The sequence below is a fragment of the Mytilus edulis genome, chromosome 10 (genome assembly GCF_963676685.1).
Source record: "Mytilus edulis chromosome 10, xbMytEdul2.2, whole genome shotgun sequence".
NCBI lineage: Eukaryota > Metazoa > Mollusca > Bivalvia > Mytilida > Mytilidae > Mytilus > Mytilus edulis.
This window is the reverse complement of record NC_092353.1, coordinates 45,182,108-45,202,500: the sequence shown is the minus strand read 5'-3', so window position 1 is coordinate 45,202,500 and position 20,393 is coordinate 45,182,108. Positions and strand designations below refer to the sequence as shown.

General features: G+C 30.4%; 1 protein-coding gene across 3 annotated transcripts in view; it reads left to right on the top strand.

Moving 5' to 3' along the window:
- LOC139491281 (pyrokinin-1 receptor-like) overlaps positions 1–20,393 on the top strand; it is a 149,297-nt gene that overhangs the window by 121,369 nt on the left and 7,535 nt on the right. For 2 of the 3 annotated variants that reach the window (XM_071278837.1, XM_071278835.1), the window contains 3 exons: positions 2,388–2,927; positions 7,275–7,400; positions 8,864–9,598. In XM_071278837.1, the coding sequence (XP_071134938.1) occupies positions 2,388–2,927; positions 7,275–7,400; positions 8,864–9,456 (1,259 nt within the window). In that variant the 3' untranslated portion in view covers positions 9,457–9,598. Of the gene's footprint in view, positions 1–2,387; positions 2,928–7,274; positions 7,401–8,863; positions 9,599–20,393 lie in introns of those variants that run through there. The other variant, XM_071278836.1, reaches the window with a different exon arrangement.

Genomic DNA, 20,393 nt, shown 5'->3' with positions numbered 1-20,393 from the left:
CTATTTTAAAAATGATATTTACGATTTATTTACCTATTTCATTCTACTTGTTTATCTTTTGTTTGACTAATTGAAAGTATAATTTAAAAAAAACTGACAAGTGTGTTCATGCGGTTGCACATCTTCACAGTTTGGTAGCATGACAAGACAACAAATCCATTAAAGTGTCACCTCGCTATTGATATTTATGTATAATTGTTATGAATATTAATTTATCACAGTTATTATTAAAACAACAAACACACTTCTAGTGAGAATTATGTGGGAATCTGAATGAATCAAAGTGAGAGGGTTAGCGCTATAAAACCAGGTTTAATCCACCATTTTCTACATTTGAAAATGCCTGTACCAAGTCAGGAATATAACAGTTCTTGTCCATTCGTTTTTGATGCGTTTTGTTATTTGATTTTGCCATGTGATTATGGACTTTCCGAATTGATTTTCCTCTAAGTTCAGTATTTTTGTGATTTTACGTTTTACATGTTCATGTAAATAAAGTCTTATTTTCTTTCAGTAAGACATCTTAGCAGATTTTGGCTATAAAACACACGTTTGATAAAAACCTGACTTTATTATCACTGAAATTCTAATTTTTTTTTATTTCAAATCAGTATTGTAATAAAAACATTTATGCTACATAAAATCGTTAATTACACGACAGTATGTCCATATATAAATAAAGTGGGTTACCACAGAAAATTAAATGAATTAAACCGACGATAAATTGAACGTTATGTCAAAACAGTAATTAATTGTGTCACTTCGACCTACCACTGACAACAATAAAAGTAAATATTTAACAGACTAACCGCTAATTACTTGTATCAATCATTTTGATTGTATATGTGTATAGAAGAAGACATATTAATCAAACGCAGGAAAATTAAGTGCTGTTAAGTGATGGCCTGAAATAAATGTCCTTTAGAAGATCTCTTCCTTAGTACTGTTAAACTATTGATGGTCTGTCAACAAACTTGATCGCCATAGCCTTTCTTTTGCTGATTGTGAAAAGTAACTATTTCCTCACAAGAACAACTGGGCTTTATGGAACTAAACTTAAAATACTTATGGTGAAAACAAATGTTTTTTTAACAAATTAAACGACATGTATTAATGTTGTGCCACTTGGAATTCAAAACGATCACCAGTAAACGTCAAGAATTGCATTGAGGTCCTGTTGAAAATTAGAAGTGCATTTCAGTTGATATTTTGATTGCAAAAATTATGTTATATTTAGGGCTACGCGAATAGATATTTGTCGATGGTATGAATATTTGCTCTTTGGTTGAAACGATGCTTATCTATAGTTGCTTTTACATAAGTTTTAGCTATAAAGTTGACATTTTCACTCGATGCCAATGTCACAATTTTAACTGTTAGAGAAATGAACATATCATGTGTATTAAGCAAAAATATCATATGGCACGGTATCTGGGGATTATTTACCGGAGTACTGAATTTTAAATCTGCTCTTCTGGGTTCGTGTAGCAAATTAATATGCGAATTTTTGTGGGCAGTATGTGTCCCATGTTGTATTTTTTGCAAATAGTTAAATTGTAGATATAAAGATGGGTGGTTTTTATATAAAAAAGAAAAAAAAGAAGACGTTGTACGATTTCCAATGAGACAACTCTTCACAATAGTCAAAATTTGTTTCTTTTGTCCCCCTTTTTGGTCATTCGAACTACGTTCTGTTTAGCAAACAAAAAATAATGAATGTGTTAATAAAGCAATGGAAGTAAGAATGACTCTGACCATGATGAAAAAATTCTAAGATTTGAAAATAATTTGATATGGAGTATTAAAGGGTTGTGTCATAGTTTAAAACACTCAACCAAAGAATGAACATTTTTATGTTAAAAAAGGAAAAGACAATTGATAGCATAATTATTTTTGTTTTGAATGGCAAACATGTTTACTCCTGCCACATTCTGTATTTGTCTGTCCTATTTGGAGCGTAGATGTTTTACTAGCATGAGCAACATGTGCCAAAACGTAGAGCAGAATCTACTTATCCTTTTGTTAAATTTTTGTAAAGATTAATATACAAGAGATTAAAGATTTAAATTTTCAGGAAAATGGCAGTTGTTTTTGTTCACTTCAGTGTTTCTGTTGTTTCCTTGTTTTCCTCTTGATGTGTTTCTCTCGGTTTTAGTTTGTAACCCGGATTTATTTTTTCTCAATGGATTTATGACTTTCGAACAGTGGTATACTATTGTTGCCTTTATTTTTCTATCTACCATTTTAATTCAACGGAAGTAATTGGTAAGAATATACAAAATTAAAATAGTTAGATGGTAGGTCCATTAGCAACCAAACACGTCTTATTTTAATTTTATCTCCAATCATATCAAATGCATTATCATGAATCTATTTTCTTTTAACAGCATTGCCACCAGAAGTATACAATATTTGGGAAGCGTATCCATGGAGATTCGGAGAACCGTTTTGTATTTTCAAGTCATTCCTTTTAGAATCAACATCATATGCCTCAGTATTGACAATAACTGGATTTACAATAGAACGATATATAGCAATTTGTCATCCAATCATAGGACAAAGAGTGTCAAGACAGTCTCGGGCAATAAAATGCATAGTCATTATATGGATCATATCCGGATTAGTGGCTTTACCATACCCGATTCATACTCGAACTTTCTACTATTTAAAAGATCCTCGGAATAATCGTCCACTTCCGGATACACTGGTTTGCAATATTCCTATAAAATGGCACGAAAGGATGATTGTCATGTTCCAAGTTTCGACTTTTGTATTTTTCTTTCTTCCAATGACAGTTATAACAGTAATGTACATTTTGATTGGACTACGGCTACGTAAAACTGAAATAGGATCGACAAAAGGACCTATAAATGCTGGCACAAAGAATACAGCTACACGAGCACGTAAAGCTGTTTTAAAAATGCTAGGTAAGTAAATTTTTAGGTACGTGTCAATTAAATTAATATCAAGCAATAGGGTACGTTTCTTCCAAGGCATGTATATAATAAAATACGTATTCAATTCATTGAGAGAAAACAAATGTTTCCTAATACATGATTTCGGATCATTCATTTGACAGTTGTTTTCCATTGTTTTGATGTTTCTGTGTGTGTTACATTTTAGTGTTGTGTCGTTGTTCTCCTCTTATATTTAATGCGTTTCCCTCGGTTTTAGTTTGTTACCCCGATTTTGTTTTTTGTCCATGGATTTATGAGTTTTGAACAGCGGTATACTACTGTTGACTTTATTTAGGTTTTTATTTTCCCATTTGATCAAGGACTTTCCGTTTTTAATTTGCCTTGGAGTCCGGAACTGAAAAAGATGTGTTGTTACATTTCATAAAAAAGAGAGACAAAAGAAACCAAGGAAGCAACAAACAAAAAAAGTCGAAAAAAACCAGTACTGTAAATGACCAAACCTAAATTTAAATTTACAAATTGAACTGACTGTCTATAAATTATTGAAGAGGTTTTGTGACCTTATAATAATGATGTGTTACCGTACGATATTATATTAATAGTACAATAAAACATCATTTTCGAAGGTCACGAACACTTTTTAGTATTTGTTGTATAACCACTTTAATGGATTGTTATAAATGATTCTGTAATTAACGATCACATGTCGTGTTGAACGATAGAAGTGGTGGCATAGTGTGAATGATAATAATCAATAAGAATGAACGATGTTTAACATGATCAAGGGATAGAATTTTAAATCAAAACATCTCTAAATTTAGACGATGAATCATATGTTTATCTTAAAATATTATTTGTTCATCAATGGTGCTCCATACCGAATAAAGGAATTTCAAAGTATCAATATACAAAAAATACACCAGAATATGTCACGAATAAATAGTTTTGGACCTTCTGTTTATCTGGAAGGATTGCCTACAGAATGAAATGTTGATTTTATGTCGAATGAACATTTTTTTATAAGGATCAATCGAAAGTATTGCCATTCTACTACAAAATTATTGTCTTTCGTTCTTGTGATACAAAAATTCTCCAGAAGTAATATTTATTTACTGGTTCTAACAAAAATCTATAGTAAATACCGACTGGATATGTTAAAGAATGTATATAAGTAGCAACTTTACAAGTGAGAGGTTAAGCTAGCTATAAAACCATGTTTAATCCACCATTTATGTACCAAGTTAGAAATATGAGAGTTGGCGTTCATCCATTTGATGTGTTTGAGCTTTGGATTTTGACATTTTACTAGGGTCTTTCCGTTTTGAATTTTCCTCGGACCTCAGTATTTTTGTGATTTTTTTTTTTTTTTTTAACTACTAGAATTATGTCAGATTGTAAGCCATTTAATGTTTTTAGGATACAAATTAGTTCATTTTTGTTAGCGTAGGACTTAGTTTACACATTTTACAAAAGTGCTATCATAAAAATTTACCGTAAATATCATTATGAATTGATGGAAATATGACGAACGGTTGTAAAATGTTTTAACTACAAACATGTATATGATATAGACTGCTAAAATATTCAAATTCTAATATTAATTTTTATCTCTTATATTTTGACAAATACAATAAAACATTAGCCCTACCGCACTTACACATGTTTTCCTTTTCATAGGTAGTAAATAAGCACACTATGACAGTGACACTCCTATTAGCCTACTTAAAACAGATAATTAACATATTAAGTATCAAACACGGCAAAAAAAGAAAACTTGAAGACAAGGTGACAAAAAAAATGTTTTTAAATAGGCAACTTATTTGTTTTCTAGACCTGAATTGAGATTATAATAAATTATGTGGTTATGTTACCTCAATATTAATGGATATACAGTGTAAATCTAGGATCTGTTTGTCAACAATCTTGTCGGGACAGGATGTTCGCTCCATAGAATATGTATATGTTAGTGTCTTAATGGGTTACATGTAAACTCGTGCAATGTTATATTTTATGCATGATTCCAACCACTGATAATCAAATGCACTAGAACAAATTATGAGAGGTAAACAAACTTTTAGAATTAGGATATCACGGATATATGAGGAATAAAGTGGGAATTTGGCATAGAGGGGGATAAAAAAAAATAAAGATGTCCTTAAGCTCTTCGATTAAGGGAAAAGCAATAAGCTATGAAAGTAAAACATTGCCAGGTTAAACTACTCCTTTCTTCTGAATCTTATACTGGTATGACCATATGAATAAAATGTGTCGTGATGAATGTGATTTTAAAGATAGAAACATTTCTTATCGTCTTAAAAGTCATAACAATTCGTCGTTAGTCATTTATTATTTCATTATAGGAATTTTTACATTTTCATTTATACTTTTTTTTATATATACGTTATAATATTTTATTGATATTGTCGAAGAGTTACAATGTTTACAACGTCGTCTTATATTGTCAATAACAAACAGCAACCTATGTATTTTATCAATCAATTTTTATTAAATACTAATTTAAAACACTTTCAAAGATGATCAATTGAAGATTTATTTTACCAACGTGTCAGGTATCTACTTGTATCGACAAAAAATTTATTGAGATATACATTTGACTTGATCTAATAGTTAGTCTCGAGTCCTTGATCTAACAAATTTACCAGTGCGACGACTAACATAGACTTATAGATTTAGTTATCAAGGCTTTTCTATGTTATAAATACCCTAACCTTTGTTTAGAAAAATTGATAGCTTAAAACTCTTTCTGTCTGCTTTTGTCTAATTGGTACATTCCCAGAATCTATTTTAGTTCATATGAAACACCAATTTCGATAATATGAAACAGTATGTTTGTCAGATTTCCAAATTTGAAGTCAATTCATCTCTCGCTTGCAAAAAACATTTTATAAATGATCATTCTGAAAAAAGGGTAGAACGTATGAAATTTTTTATTCATTTTTTGTTTTCCAGAATATCTGTTAAACCTGATTAAAAAAAACGGTTGTTATCAATTGACAGTAGTACGCTGTTATATTTTATCGACAAGTTAATGTGTTTTTAAGTTAAGTTATTGTGAAATTATGTACAACTGACGAGCATTCATCTTACTTGACAAAGTATCATTACTTGCATGACAAAAGACTATTGTATGCAACAGTAACGAACTTTTGTAGACGAAATCTGAGTCTGGCGAACTTAATTATAAACCTGCTACCTCTGATGTGTTTTTATCAGCAATTACAGACATCAAATTACCAATAAAAGCTAATAACTGAAAGTGGAATACAGTTCAAATGAGCAATTTGCATAATTTTAACATAGCCTTCTTCTATAATGAAGCATACGGATGTAATATCATAATCAAAATCCCTCTCTTTAGTACTGAATTGATAACGATTGAAAATATCCTACGCTTTAAACTCGCATTACAAAATCTTCCATATCCGCAAACATAGACATTTTCCCGTAAATTGTAAAGTGAAGCTCGTATTAATGAATGGCAGATAACAACAATAAGGCTGTCTCTCCAAATACTGAAACCGCCTACTTAAATATACATCTTTAACTGCTCTTACTAATACTCGTAAGCCGGTCTCGTGATTATCCTATTATTACATTCATTTATAATATCTGTACAAGTTCGGATTTGCCATTATGATGTCTTTACACTAAATCATTTGGGTGTCTTATGATTGATACTGATATGACACGATTTTTGCATTAGTTGTAACCATTATCTACCTTTCAGTTACTGCAAGTACTCCTACATGAATATCGTTTCTTTATGTCGATTGGTTTGGTCTTTTTGTTTGTTTCGTATTTTTGTTTAATTGTTGCTTTGCGTAGATCGATTAATTTTAGCCCTTTGTAACTGATTAGAACAGTTTGTTCTTATGTGGTGCTGTTACATCATCTCCTAGGTTAGGGGAGATTTGAGCAGTCATAAACATGTTTTACCCCCCTACATATATTTCTTTCTCGTAAGTTGTCTTCCAATTAAGCCGTTGTTTTTTTTCTCGTCTGAATTGGATCACATTTGTCAAGTCGGGGGCATTTATATCTGTCTAAACGATCTTTTTTGAGGCCGTACGTTAACCTATGGTTATTTTCGTCATTTGAACTCTTGTTGAGAGTTGACTCAGGGGCGATATTACCATATCAGTTTCTCTATATTGTCTATGTCTTTTTGATAGAAGAAAAGTGTGAAATTGATTTGGTATTCGTTTTTTTATACAAATATTTCGACATTATCATTTTCCTTGTGACACAATTTATCAGCTGCTGTATAATTAAGCATGCTATTATGAGTTACTGATTTATCAGATTTTATAGATGTATTCTTCTTTGAATTTCTAGTTGCAGTAGTTGCCGCTTTCTTTCTTTGTTGGGCACCGTTCCATGCTCAACGACTAATGACACTATATACTAAACATTGGACCCCTGAAACAATGGAGTTTCACAGTCACCTATTTTACATATCAGGTATAGTATTCTAAATATAAGAAAAACACACCAGTTGGAAAATAATTAAAGAAAATGATACTGCTTAACATTGTTTTGATATTAAAACATGTTTAATCACTATTATGATTTAAAAAAAAAATTTGCTAATCATAACAAGGAAAGTCGCTGAAGACAAAGATGGATTTCAAGGTCTTACAATTCCATGTTATGCGATAGATCTTAGTAGATCTTAATCGTATATGTCTAATTGTTAATCTTTTCGTATATGCAAAAAATGGAAAAAAATGATTACTATTTGATAAATTGATCTTGTCGAGAGGTCGTCTCGTTGTTGTTATTCGTATGCGCTCCAACTATGAATTTCAAAAACAAGACAATATAGTGTCTAACAATGCTAACCGTCTGCAGTCGCGTAAACATGTTTTATTTCATGCACTTGTTGCTTCATTCTACTTTGATTTTTAGTCCAATGCAGTGAGGGCAATACAATTCGATCTTGAACATAAAAAAATAAATATTGTCTTTATTGCTGAAAATAGAACACAAATCACAAAGAATCTGCATATACTAATAGCGAGTTTAAAAACATTATCCTTTTATAAATCACAGGTATTTGTTGCGCTGTTATTTAGATAAGGTAGTGCTATATATAGCAAAGGGCAAACGAGATCGTGCGCAAAGTTCAAAGTATTTATCCATGGAATAAAAACAAAATGAGAAACATTTTTGTAAGTGTCATTATTAATGAACGAATCGATAATATAGCGATTAAAATAAAGTGGTATCAATTAAAATCCTTTGATGTTGAAGCAAATTAAACTGCTATTTTTGGTCGCTTATGGCTTTGTACACGAATAAAACATATGTGTGCAGGTCATTGAGACAACAAACTAGAACAATCTAGTGGGTAACCTACATTCTCAACCAAATTAACGGTTGTCGAATAACTGTCGAGCTAATAAAATTTTAAAATTAGGAATTCATGAAATAAAAACAATCAAGTTCAATTAGATATCAAAGTTACTAGCCTTATAATTTGGTACGTTTGATATTAAAGACTCATCAGTATCGCTCAGACAGAAATAGTTCGAAAGCCAAACAAGTACAAAGTGAAAGGGCATTGAGGACCAAAAATCAAACTGATTTGCTGATTTAATTTTCTCTACAGGCGTAAGCTTTTTTAAGACACTTATAGAAGGGTAATTTTATCCGAGATAGCAGATCTGTAGATCAGTTAATATTTGATTTTCATAGATATATATTATTAATGGAAAGGTATATTCCACCAATCAATAGTAACATAATCGCTTGAAGAAAGCAATTGTTTGGCATTAACTTTATACGAGGAAAATTTGAAGACTTTTACGATACTCGTACAAACACTTATATGTTCTTGTGTAACGTTTTCCAGATAAATGTGAACTTACGTATTATATTGTATTAATACTTTTAATGATATTATATTATCGTTTTCTTTTCAGGAGTTTTATATTTTGTAAGCTCGACAGTAAATCCTATATTATACAACCTGTTATCACGAAAGTTCAGATATGCTTTCAAAAGAACGTTTTGTAGATGCTGTATAGATCTTGATAAGTTTCCTACATTTTATAAACTAAAAGCCATATTTAGAAGTAAAAACGATCCAGCTTCAAGTACGCCTAGTGGAATGAGATATATGTTTCAACAGAAACAAGTTAGAATGAATACCGTGTACGGACCTAAAAATCGTACAGCATCTCAACAAAGACTTCTTCCAAACATTCAGCCATCAACCAAAGATTCACTATTGAAGGCATCGAATGGATCGTCTTCCGAAAGTGGTTCGCATGCGCACTCTGATGGACGTTTGCATTATTTGTGTCGTCATAAAAGTTGCTCAAGTAACAGAACAAGACCAAGTATCGAAAGTCAAATGTTTTGTAAACATTTTAATAATGCATCATGTCAGGATATGGAAACGCTTAGGAAATATAATAACGCTAACAAAAGCCCACTTGCAACATTTGACTCTGTATGTGTTGCAGAGAATGTCAGCTTGAAGGGCAATTATTTTTTGTGTGAAAACTATTAAATTGTGTTATTGAAAACGAATATTGGCTACACTTAAGTGTAGAATTTTACGACCGCCGTTTAAACTATTGAATATGTGATCATGAGGAAATTGGAACCTGTTGATCTAGTTTCCTCGACGATGAATAAAATATACAACTATCTTTATTATCATTAGAATGTTTTAAGTAGCAAATCATTTAGCAAAATATAGGACGCATTCTATATATATATATCACCACAATATAAGATTGCAGTTAGAACTAAAGGCAACATTTTCCAACACATTACAAACATTAATAATTATTCGTATACCGCTTTATTGACAACAAAATCATGAGGAAATTATATTATCCAGAATATGGATAAGTTTGCACAAAGCTTATTGTGTGCATTCTTGTATGCATAAAAACATCTGAAAATATTTTTTCTTTCTTAAAATAATCAAAATTAAAATCAAAACATCAAACTCCGAAATGTTGTCGTCAGTTGTCATTCGAAAAACAAACTTTAAATCAACCTAACATTTGTTCTTGAATTGTCCTGTACTAAGTCAGGAAGATGGAAAATAGTCCGTTTCTATGTGGGTTATCGTTGGTTTGTGTTGCACTTCAGTGTTTCTATTGTTCCGTTGTTTCCTCTTATAGTTGAAGCGTTTCCTCGGTTTTGGTTTGTAACCCGGATAAGTTTTCTATCAATCGATTTATGACTTTGAACAGCAGTATTCTACTATTGCCTTTATTTCATTCCGCAAGGTTGTCATCAACTGTCGTTTATATGTTTACGTATTTTGTGATCTGTGTCCAGTATTCTCGCTCTACCATAATGGGTGTAAAGCTATTGCTGGAAAGTGAACAAATGATGAAGGATATTATCTACTTAGTCCATTTTATACATTCTGTTTATTTATCCCTTTTGTTTTTACTATCTATTGATAAATTTGATATATTAATATGTGATCTATCATGTGGCGGAGTAATTTTTTTTATCAAATAACAAACTTGATTTCGATTTTTATTAGCCTATCTCCATACAACGACTTCTTTTCAGTTTTAAATACTACTCAATATATTCAAAACTAAGGAATTACCTATATCAAAGCACTGTTTCCGGTGTTTTGAAATTTTCGTACATTAGTTCTGTGATATAAGATTAACTCTTAAAGCTTGTAAACGTTACAAGCATTGCAAACTTCTCGGTATTCGATTTAATCTTTTACAATTTCAAGTAGCAAAAGAAATGCAATACTTGTAAGGCAGGTGACGATGACAACGGATATGTTCCAATTATCGAAATTACAATTCCGTGCCCATTTTCCAGAATGTGATCTACCTTATTAGATTTATCACCGGGTTTGTACCAACACAAGCAACGCGCGACTGATGCCACGTGTGGGACAGGATCTGCTTACCATTTCCCGTTTTTGTTGAAGTTCGTGTTGCTCAGTCTGTAGTTTTCGTTGTTGTGTGTGGAATAGAACTGACTACCATAGAAATAATTTGTGATAAAACTACATACATATCATGTTATAATACAGTAAAATTAAGCTTAACAAAAACAAAAGAATTAGACAACAAAACATCAAAAAGTCAAATTTATAATTTGTTTCAACTACGTGAAGATAACATTGATTTAATAGCATATGACACCTTGACGAATGGATAAATACATCATCAACATTGCATAAGCAGCTGGTCAATGTACATGTGTATCTACTTTATTATTACTTCTCTTGTAAGTAGCATTTATCTTAATACTATAAAATATCATTTTCGCGTTATTGTGCTGAAAATAAATGAGTATCTCTGATTGCCAAGCATTACTGTTTCACAAATATTACGAACTTTGAAACGTTTGTTATTCGTTTTGTGATATTGTCAGTGAAGTCATTAATTTGATATGAGTACTTACACATGGTTATATTTATTACTTTTTGTTTCGAATAAATATTTCTGTTAGTACGCAATTTCGTCAATGGAAATTTCGTAGAGAGAAAAATTGGACAGAAAACATAAATCTTGATACGATTGATGACATTTTTAAGGAATTAATATTGTTCAGCAGAAATCAGAAATCAGCAAAAGAAAGCAGGAAAGCTATAGATAGCAAACACAAATTGAAGGACTGATTGTTTTCCCTTAGATTTATCTAATATCTCTTTATGACTTTACGACTAAATATAAATTTTATGATAAAAATGTAAGAATTAGTTCATTTTTGTCAGCGGCGCAATTTGGTTACAAATTTTACAAGGAGCGCTATCAGTAAAATTTAGCGTAAATATCATTATGAATTGATGGAAATATGACGAACTGTTGTAAAATGTTTTTAACTACAAACATGTATATGATATAGACTGCTTACATATTCAAATTCTAATATTAATTTGTATCTCTTATATTTTGACAAATACAAAAGCATTAGCCCTACCGCACTTACACATGTTTTCCTTTTCATAGGTAGTAAATAAGCACACCATGACAGTGACACTCCTATTATCCTACTTAAGACAGATAATTAACATATTAAGTATCAAACACGGCAAAAAAAGGAAACTTGAAGACAAGGTGACATAAAAAATGTTTTTAAATGGGCAACTTATTTGTTTTCTAGACCTAAACTGAGATTATGATAAATTATGTGGTTATGATTCAATATGAATGGATATACAGTGTTAATCTAGGTTCTGTTTGTCAACAATCTTGTCGGGACAGGATGTTCGCTCCATAGAATATGTATATGCTAGTGTCTTAAGGGGACTCAGGGATGGGGTAATTGTAATCTGTAATCGTAACGATTGTAATTGATTACATTTTTTCAAGTAATCGACAGTAATCTGTAATCGAAGACATTTTCGATTGTATGTAATCGTAATTTAATCGATTACAGTAAATATTTGGATGTAATCATCGATTACTTTTCGATTACATTTCGATTACTTTAGTAAAATAGTTTGATGAAAAATAACCAATTTCAGAGGAAAATATGTGTTATCACTTTGTAGTACAGATAAAATATTATGCATCAACAATACTTGAGAGTAAAGCAACTGCTTTATCTCTATCTATTGTCTGAAGCTGCATTTATTAAAAAAAAACACAAAATCCTTTTAACAATGAACCAATGGCAATGCATAGCAATTCTTTTTAGAAATAGATGTATCCCTTTGACACTATAAATATATTTTGTATATAATTTGATTGAAGAAGTTAACAAATCTTAACAACATTCTTGCCTTTACTAATGAGATGATCAAAGTCTTCTAGTCAATAACAATCATACTTTGTTTTTATTTCAATTATCTTATATCTAATTAAGAAGGAAATTTACAATATTTAGCCCCAGGTTATAAATTGTACTCCAGTCTTCCTCCTATTCCCACTTTTTAAAAATACTATTCCTTCTATTCCCACTTGCAAATAACAATAGATGTTTTGATAAATAATTTGTTTTTATAACAATCAGGGTTAATTAGAATTTCACCTAAGATTTACCTGTATTTTTTTTTTAAAGCATAACATATTTGGTACACTGTTTAGGCATAATACCTTGTTAATTTGTAATATGTTTCTCTTTTCATAAAAAAAATACTTAAAAATAGACTTAAATAGTCTAGATGGGAGTTAGATTAATTTTTAAACTTTTGAATTTGTACTTAAAAATAAAGAAAAAATATGATAAATAGATTGGCGTCAGATTTATTTTTATACTTTTGAATTTGTACTTAAAAATAAAGAAAAATATGATAAATAGATTGGAGTCAGATTTATTTTCAAATTTTTGAATTTGTAACTTTAAAAGATTGTCTGCTTTGCTAATAAATCATGATATAAATAATATTATAACCAAGTATAATCTTATATATATATATCTTTATTCTCACAAACCAAATTACAGAAAGGTATAGAGATAATTACACATATTTCAATACAATTATATAAATAAATAATGTACGAAAGTAGATAGAGTCATTCACAATTGTTCACCCAGAAAAGTTCAATTTGTTATTGATCTCCTTAATAAGTTTACAAAATTCGTTCAGTTCTGTACATTTTTGGGAATTCAATAAGTCATAAAACTTTGTTCTATTTCTATTGTAAAATGCAATACATTGTTTTCTACAATTATCGAAAGCTGAACAATTAAAAATGTAATGGTATTCATCACAAATGGCATCTGAATAACACAATACACATTTTCTGTTTTCTCTTTCTATGTTTTGCCATCTTCCAGTTTCTATTGGAGATTTCATGTTCAAAGTTCAAAATCTAAGAAATAAGTATATCTGCCGGTCATCCAAAATAAATATTTCTCAAACTCCAAAGTAACTTTAAATAAACGATAATTTAATGCTTTTGGTGATTCCTGTTGGCTTAAGATGTGAAATAAAAGTATACTTTAAAATATAATTACTTGGACCAATAATCATAGATATAAAATAATAGGTGAAAACTTAACTTTACTTCATTTTTTATTTTGTTTAAAAAAAACAGAGTTCATACAGATACAAAAATAACTTATTACCTGTTCTAATAAATAAAACACTGGTCAATTAACAGTTGATTAAAAATGTTTGTACAGTATAATCCTTTTTTTGCACAAGTTTTCCTTCTATTCCCACATGAAATTTTACCTTTTCTTACCAGATTTATAAAAAGTGGGAATAGAGGGAATGAACCTCCAGTGGCAGTTAAATAATCTGTAATTAGGGTGGTTATCCAAACAAAAGGTTTAGATCATGCATGTCATTATGAAAATAAGTTTTGATCTTAAAAATTAGCTGAACTAATTAATTATTCTACTTTTTTATATTTCCTTAAACATTATAATTAACTATGCTAAAATATTTCTTTTAAAGGGTAAAAACAAAAAAGCTAACCTAAGTCAGTAAGAAAGCTAAATTTTTGAAAAAAAACAATTAGTTATGAATAAGTGAGTATTGCAATGCGATGACATCTTTCATTTATGTTGAAAATCAAAATTTCAAGATTTTTTAAAATATTTCTAATCTTCATCAAGAGATTTGATCTAAAAAAAAAACAGCTATTAACTTATAATTTAGAAACAATGCTTTGAATGATGCATTTGGTAAAGATATTAATTTCCACTATACAAATGTTGAGCAATATAATTGTGTTTTACTCCTGTTATTTTTTGTTGAAATGTTGAAGTATGTAATTGACAGTAATCGAAAAGTAATGTAATTACTTTTGATAAAGTAATCGATTGTAATCGATTACATACTAAAATTTGAGTAATCGATTATTAATCGATTGCACAAAAATCCTTCATGTAATCAATTATTAATCGATTACATTTGTCAGTAATCGTGCCCATCCCTGTAAGGGGTTACATGTAAACTCGTGCAATGTTATATTTTATGCATGATTCCAACCACTGATAATCAAATGCACTAGAACAAATTATGAGAGGTAAACAAACTTTTAGAATTAGGATATCACGGATATATGAGGAATAAAGTGGGAATTTGGCATAGAGGGGGATAAAAAAAAATAAAGATGTCCTTAAGCTCTTCGATTAAGGGAAAAGCAATAAGCTATGAAAGTAAAACATTGCCAGGTTAAACTACTCCTTTCTTCTGAATCTTATACTGGTATGACCATATGAATAAAATGTGTCGTGATGAATGTTATTTTAAAGATATAAACATTTTTTATCGTCTTAAAAGTCATAACAATTCGTCGTTAGTCATTTATTATTTCATTATAGGAGTTTTTACATTTTCATTTATACTTTTTTTTATATATACGTTATAATATTTTATTGATATTGTCGAAGAGTTACAATGTTTACAACGTCGTCTTATATTGTCAATAACAAACAGCAACCTATGTATTTTATCAATCAATTTTTATTAAATACTAATTTAAAACACTTTCAAAGATGATCAATTGAAAATTTATTTTACCAACGTGTCAGGTATCTACTTGTATCGACAAAATATTATTGAGATATACATTTGACTTGATCTAATAGTTAGTCTCGAGTCCTTGATCTAAAAAAAATTACCAGTGCGACGACTAACAACAACTTATAGATTTAGTTATCAAGGCTTTTCTATGTTATAAATACCTCAACCTGCTATCGCTGATGTCTTTTTATCAGCAATTACAGACATCAAATTACTAATAAAGCTAATAACTGAAAGTGGAATACAGTTCAAATAAGCAATTTGCATAATTTTACCATAGCCTTCTTCTACAATGAAGCATACTGATGTAATATCATAATCAGAATCCCTCAGAATATCTTTAGCACTGAGTTGATATCGGTTGAAAATATCCTTTACTTTAAATTCGCATTACAAAATCTTCTATATCCACAAACATAGACATTTTCTCGTAAATTGTAAAAGTGAAGCTTGCATTAAAGGGGCACTAGCTGTCAAATTCGTGGTCACCGACTGGACTCAAATTCTCATATTTGATTTATGATAATGTAAAACATTTATCCAAACTACCAAAAGTCTAAAATAAACAGTTAACAGAGCATGGAATAGATAATATGTAGGTTCGTTTCGTGTGTATTTCGTCCAGACGCCATCTAATTAACTATCGATTTGACCTCAGATGACCATATAAGCGATGTAAACATGAATAAAGATATGAATAGATTAAACCAACACGTGCAATTGGATTTTTTAAAGTCTGTTTGAGTTTATTTTATAGATTAAAAATATGTTTCTCATTGTTTTTAACCGTATAAAAATGATTTTATATGGATCGAATCAGTAATCAAATGATTTACCTTAGTTTCACTTTCATTGTTGACATTCTTTTTCTTTAAATAACCAGTACACGTTCAATGCATGCGTTGTCAATATCTAGCAAGGGGTTAAATTGAAGTTCACATGAATACGGATTTAATGAGGTCGACGTATTCACTTGCAAGTGAATTAGTAATTATCAATGTTTCTTCGCTTAATTTGACAAAATTGAACAATTTTGGCTGCTAAAAGCGAATTATTATTTCACTATTTCACTTTCATTATTGATTGAAGAAAAAAAAATCTTACTTTAGTTTTTTATATATCTCGTAGCTCGTGCCCCTTTGATGAATGACGGACACGTATTCGAAAGTTTTCTCTCCAAATACTGAAACCGCGTACTGAAATATATTCTTACTTATACTCGAAGGCCGGTCTCGTAATTATCCTGTTATTACATTCATTTATAATATCATGTACAAGTTCGGATCTGCCATTATGATGTTTTTACACTAAATCATTTGACTGTCTTATGATTGATACTGATATAACACGATTTTTGCATTAGTTGTAATTGGCTTTTATCTACCTTTCAGTTACTGCAAGCACTCCCACATGTATATCGGTGCATTATGTCGAATGTGTTTTTGTTTTTGTTTTTTGTTTGTTTGTTTTTTTGTTTAAGTGATGCTTTGTATCGATCGATGAAGTTTAGACCTTTGCAACTGGTATTCACAGTTTGTTCTTGTGTGGTGCTGTTACACCATCTCCTAGGTTAGGGAGATTTTGCGCAGTCATTACAATTTAACCCCGCTACATATATTATGTTCTTTTCCCAATCCAGTAGCCTATAATTAATTGGTTGTCGTTGGTTTATGTGTGTCTAATTTGTTTTTTTCGTAAGTTGTCTTAAAATTGAGCTGATAGTTGTCTCGTCTGAATTGGATCATATTTGTCAAGTCGGGGGCTTTTATGTCTGTCTATACGAAATGGGTATTTTTTATTGATGTAGGCCGTACGTTAACCTATAGTTATTTCGGTCATTTGGACTCTTGTTGAGAGTTGCCTCAGGGGCAATCTTACCAACCTTTTCTTTATACTGTCTATGTATTTTTGATGGGAGAAAGTGGTATTGATCTTGTGTTCGGTTTTTTTATATAAATATTTCGACATTATCATTTCCCTTGTGACACAAAGATAATAGAAAAACACACCAGTTGGAAATTTATTAAAGAAAATGATACTGCTAAACATTGTTTTGATATTAAAACATGTTTAATTACTATTATGATTTAAAGGGAGAAAGGGATAATCGTCACAAGGAAAGTCGCTGTAAGCCATGGATGCATTTTAAGGTCTTACAATGCCATGTTATGCGATAGATCTTAGTAGATCTTAATCGTATACGTCTAATTGTCTAATGTTAATCTTTCCGTATATGCAAAAAAATGGAAAAAATAGATGATTATTTGATAAATTGATCTTGTCGAGAGGTCGTCTCGTTGTTGTTATTCGTATGCGTTCCTACTGTGAATTTAAAAAAAACAAGACAATATATTTCATTTTCGAAACAAATAAAAAATAAACGGAAATCAAATAGTGTCTAACAATGCTAACCGTCTTCAGTCAGGTAAATACGTTTCATTTCATGCACTTGTTGCTTCATTCTACTTTGATTTTTAATCCAGTGCAAGGAGGGCAATACAATTCGATTTTGAACATAAAAAAATAATATTATTTCGTATCTTTCATTTTTGCTAATGTGCTTTGTCGATATGACTTTGCGTGTTTCTTTGATACATATACCTGTAACATGTTTTATACTTATACATCCCGCCTTTGTGTCAGTTTTCTATGATATGTGTGTATTCTTGTCTATCCTTTTTGCTCTTGTGCTTTGTCTATATGCCCCTTTGGTGTTTATTCGCTCCTTTTTTTTTAGAAGAAATTCAAGATAAGCCTATAGACAAGCGGCAAGATGGACAAGGGAAACCTTTAATTTAGATTATGCAGAGGATATTTTTAAAAGAACTGTATGCAATATTCTGTTCATACTTTGAGCGACAAAATTATTTTATATTTACCTTTGTAACGTTTACATGCCAATTTACTAATGTATGTCAAACGCGCGATTATATGTCATTGTTAATGTTAAGCTAACCATGTGCATGTCTTTCAGTGTAAAGATTTGGTCTTATTACTTAAAATCGTATAATATAAAGGCTATGCATGAGGTTGTTAATTTTGAAACAATTTTATTAAATTAATTAATTAGTAATGACAATCGTCAAATAGGTTGATCAATAACCCAGCAAGTCAACAAATCACAAAGAATATGCATATACTAATAGCGAGCTTGAAAACATTATCCTTTTATAAATCACAGGTATTTTGGGGCTGTTATTTAGATAAGGTGGTGCTATATATATATATATATATATATAGCAAAGGACAAACGAGATCGTGCGCAAAGTTCAAAGTATTTATCCATGGAATAAAAATAAAATGAGAAACATTTTTGTAAGTGTCATTATTAATGAACGAATCGATAATATAGCGATTAAAATAAAGCGGTCTCAATTAAAAATCCTTTGATGTTGAAGCAAATTAAAGTACTATTTTTGGTCGCTCATGGCTTTGTACACGAATAAAACATATATGTGCAGGTCATTGAGACAACAAACTAGAACAATCTAGTGGGTAACCTACATTCTCAACCAAATAAACGGTTGTCGAATAATTGTCGAGCTAATAATATTTTAAAATTAGGAATTCATTAAATAAAAACAATCAAGTTACTAGCCTTATAATTTGGTACGTTTGATATTAAAGACTCATCAGTATCGCTCAGACAGAAATAGTTCGAAAGCCAAACAAGTACAAAGTGAAAGGGCATTGAGGACCCAAAATCAAACTGATTTAATGATTTAATTTTCTCTACAGGCGTAAGCTTTTTTAAGACACTTATAGAAGGGTAATTTTATCCGAGATAGCAGATCTGTAGATCAGTTAATATTTGATTTTCATAGATATATATTATTAATGGAAAGGTATATTCCACCAATCAATAGTAACATAATCGCTTAAAGAAAGCAATTGTTTGGCATTAACTTTATACGAGGAAAATTTGAAGACTTTTACGATACTCGTACAAACACTTATATGTTCTTGTGTAACGTTTTCCAGATAAATGTGAACTTACGTATTATATTGTATTAATACTTTTAATGATATTATATTATCGTTTTCTTTTCAGGAGTTTTATATTTTGTAAGCTCGACAGTAAATCCTATATTATACAACCTGTTATCACGAAAGTTCAGATATGCTTTCAAAAGAACGTTTTGTAGATGCTGTATAGATCTTGATAAGTTTCCTACATTTTATAAACTAAAAGCCATATTTAGAAGTAAACACGATCCAGCTTCAAGTACGCCCAGTGGAATGAGATATATGTTTCAACAGAAACAAGTTAGAATGAATACCGTGTACGGACCTAAAAATCGTACAGCATCTCAACAAAGACTTCTTCCAAACATTCAGCCATCAACCAAAGATTCCCTATTGAAGGTATCGAATGGATCGTCTTCCGAAAGTGGTTCGCATGCGCACTCTGATGGACGTTTGCATTATTTGTGTCGTCATAAAAGTTGCTCAAGTAACAGAACAAGACCAAGTATCGAAAGTCAAATGTTTTGTAAACATTTTAATAATGCATCATATCAGGATATGGAAACGCTTAGGAAATATAATAACGCTAACAAAAGCCCACTTGCAACATTTGATTCTGTATGTGTTGCAGAGAATGTCAGCTTGAAGGGCAATTATTTTTTGTGTGAAAACTATTAAATTGTGTTATTGAAAACGAATATTGGCTACACTTAAGTGTAGAATTTTACAACCGCCGTTTAAACTATTGAATATGTGATCATGATGAAATGGGAACCTGTTGATCTAGTTTCCTCGACGATGAATAAAATATACAACTATCTTTATTATCATTAGAATGTTTTAAGTAGCAAATCATTTAGCAAAATATAGGACGCATTCTATATATATATATCACCACAATATAAGATTGCAGTTAGAACTAAAGGCAACATTTTCCAACACATTGCAAACATTAATAATTATTCGTATACCGCTTTATTGACAACAAAATCATGAGGAAATTATAATATCCAGAATATGGATAAGTTTGCACAAAGCTTATTGTGTGCATTCTTGTATGC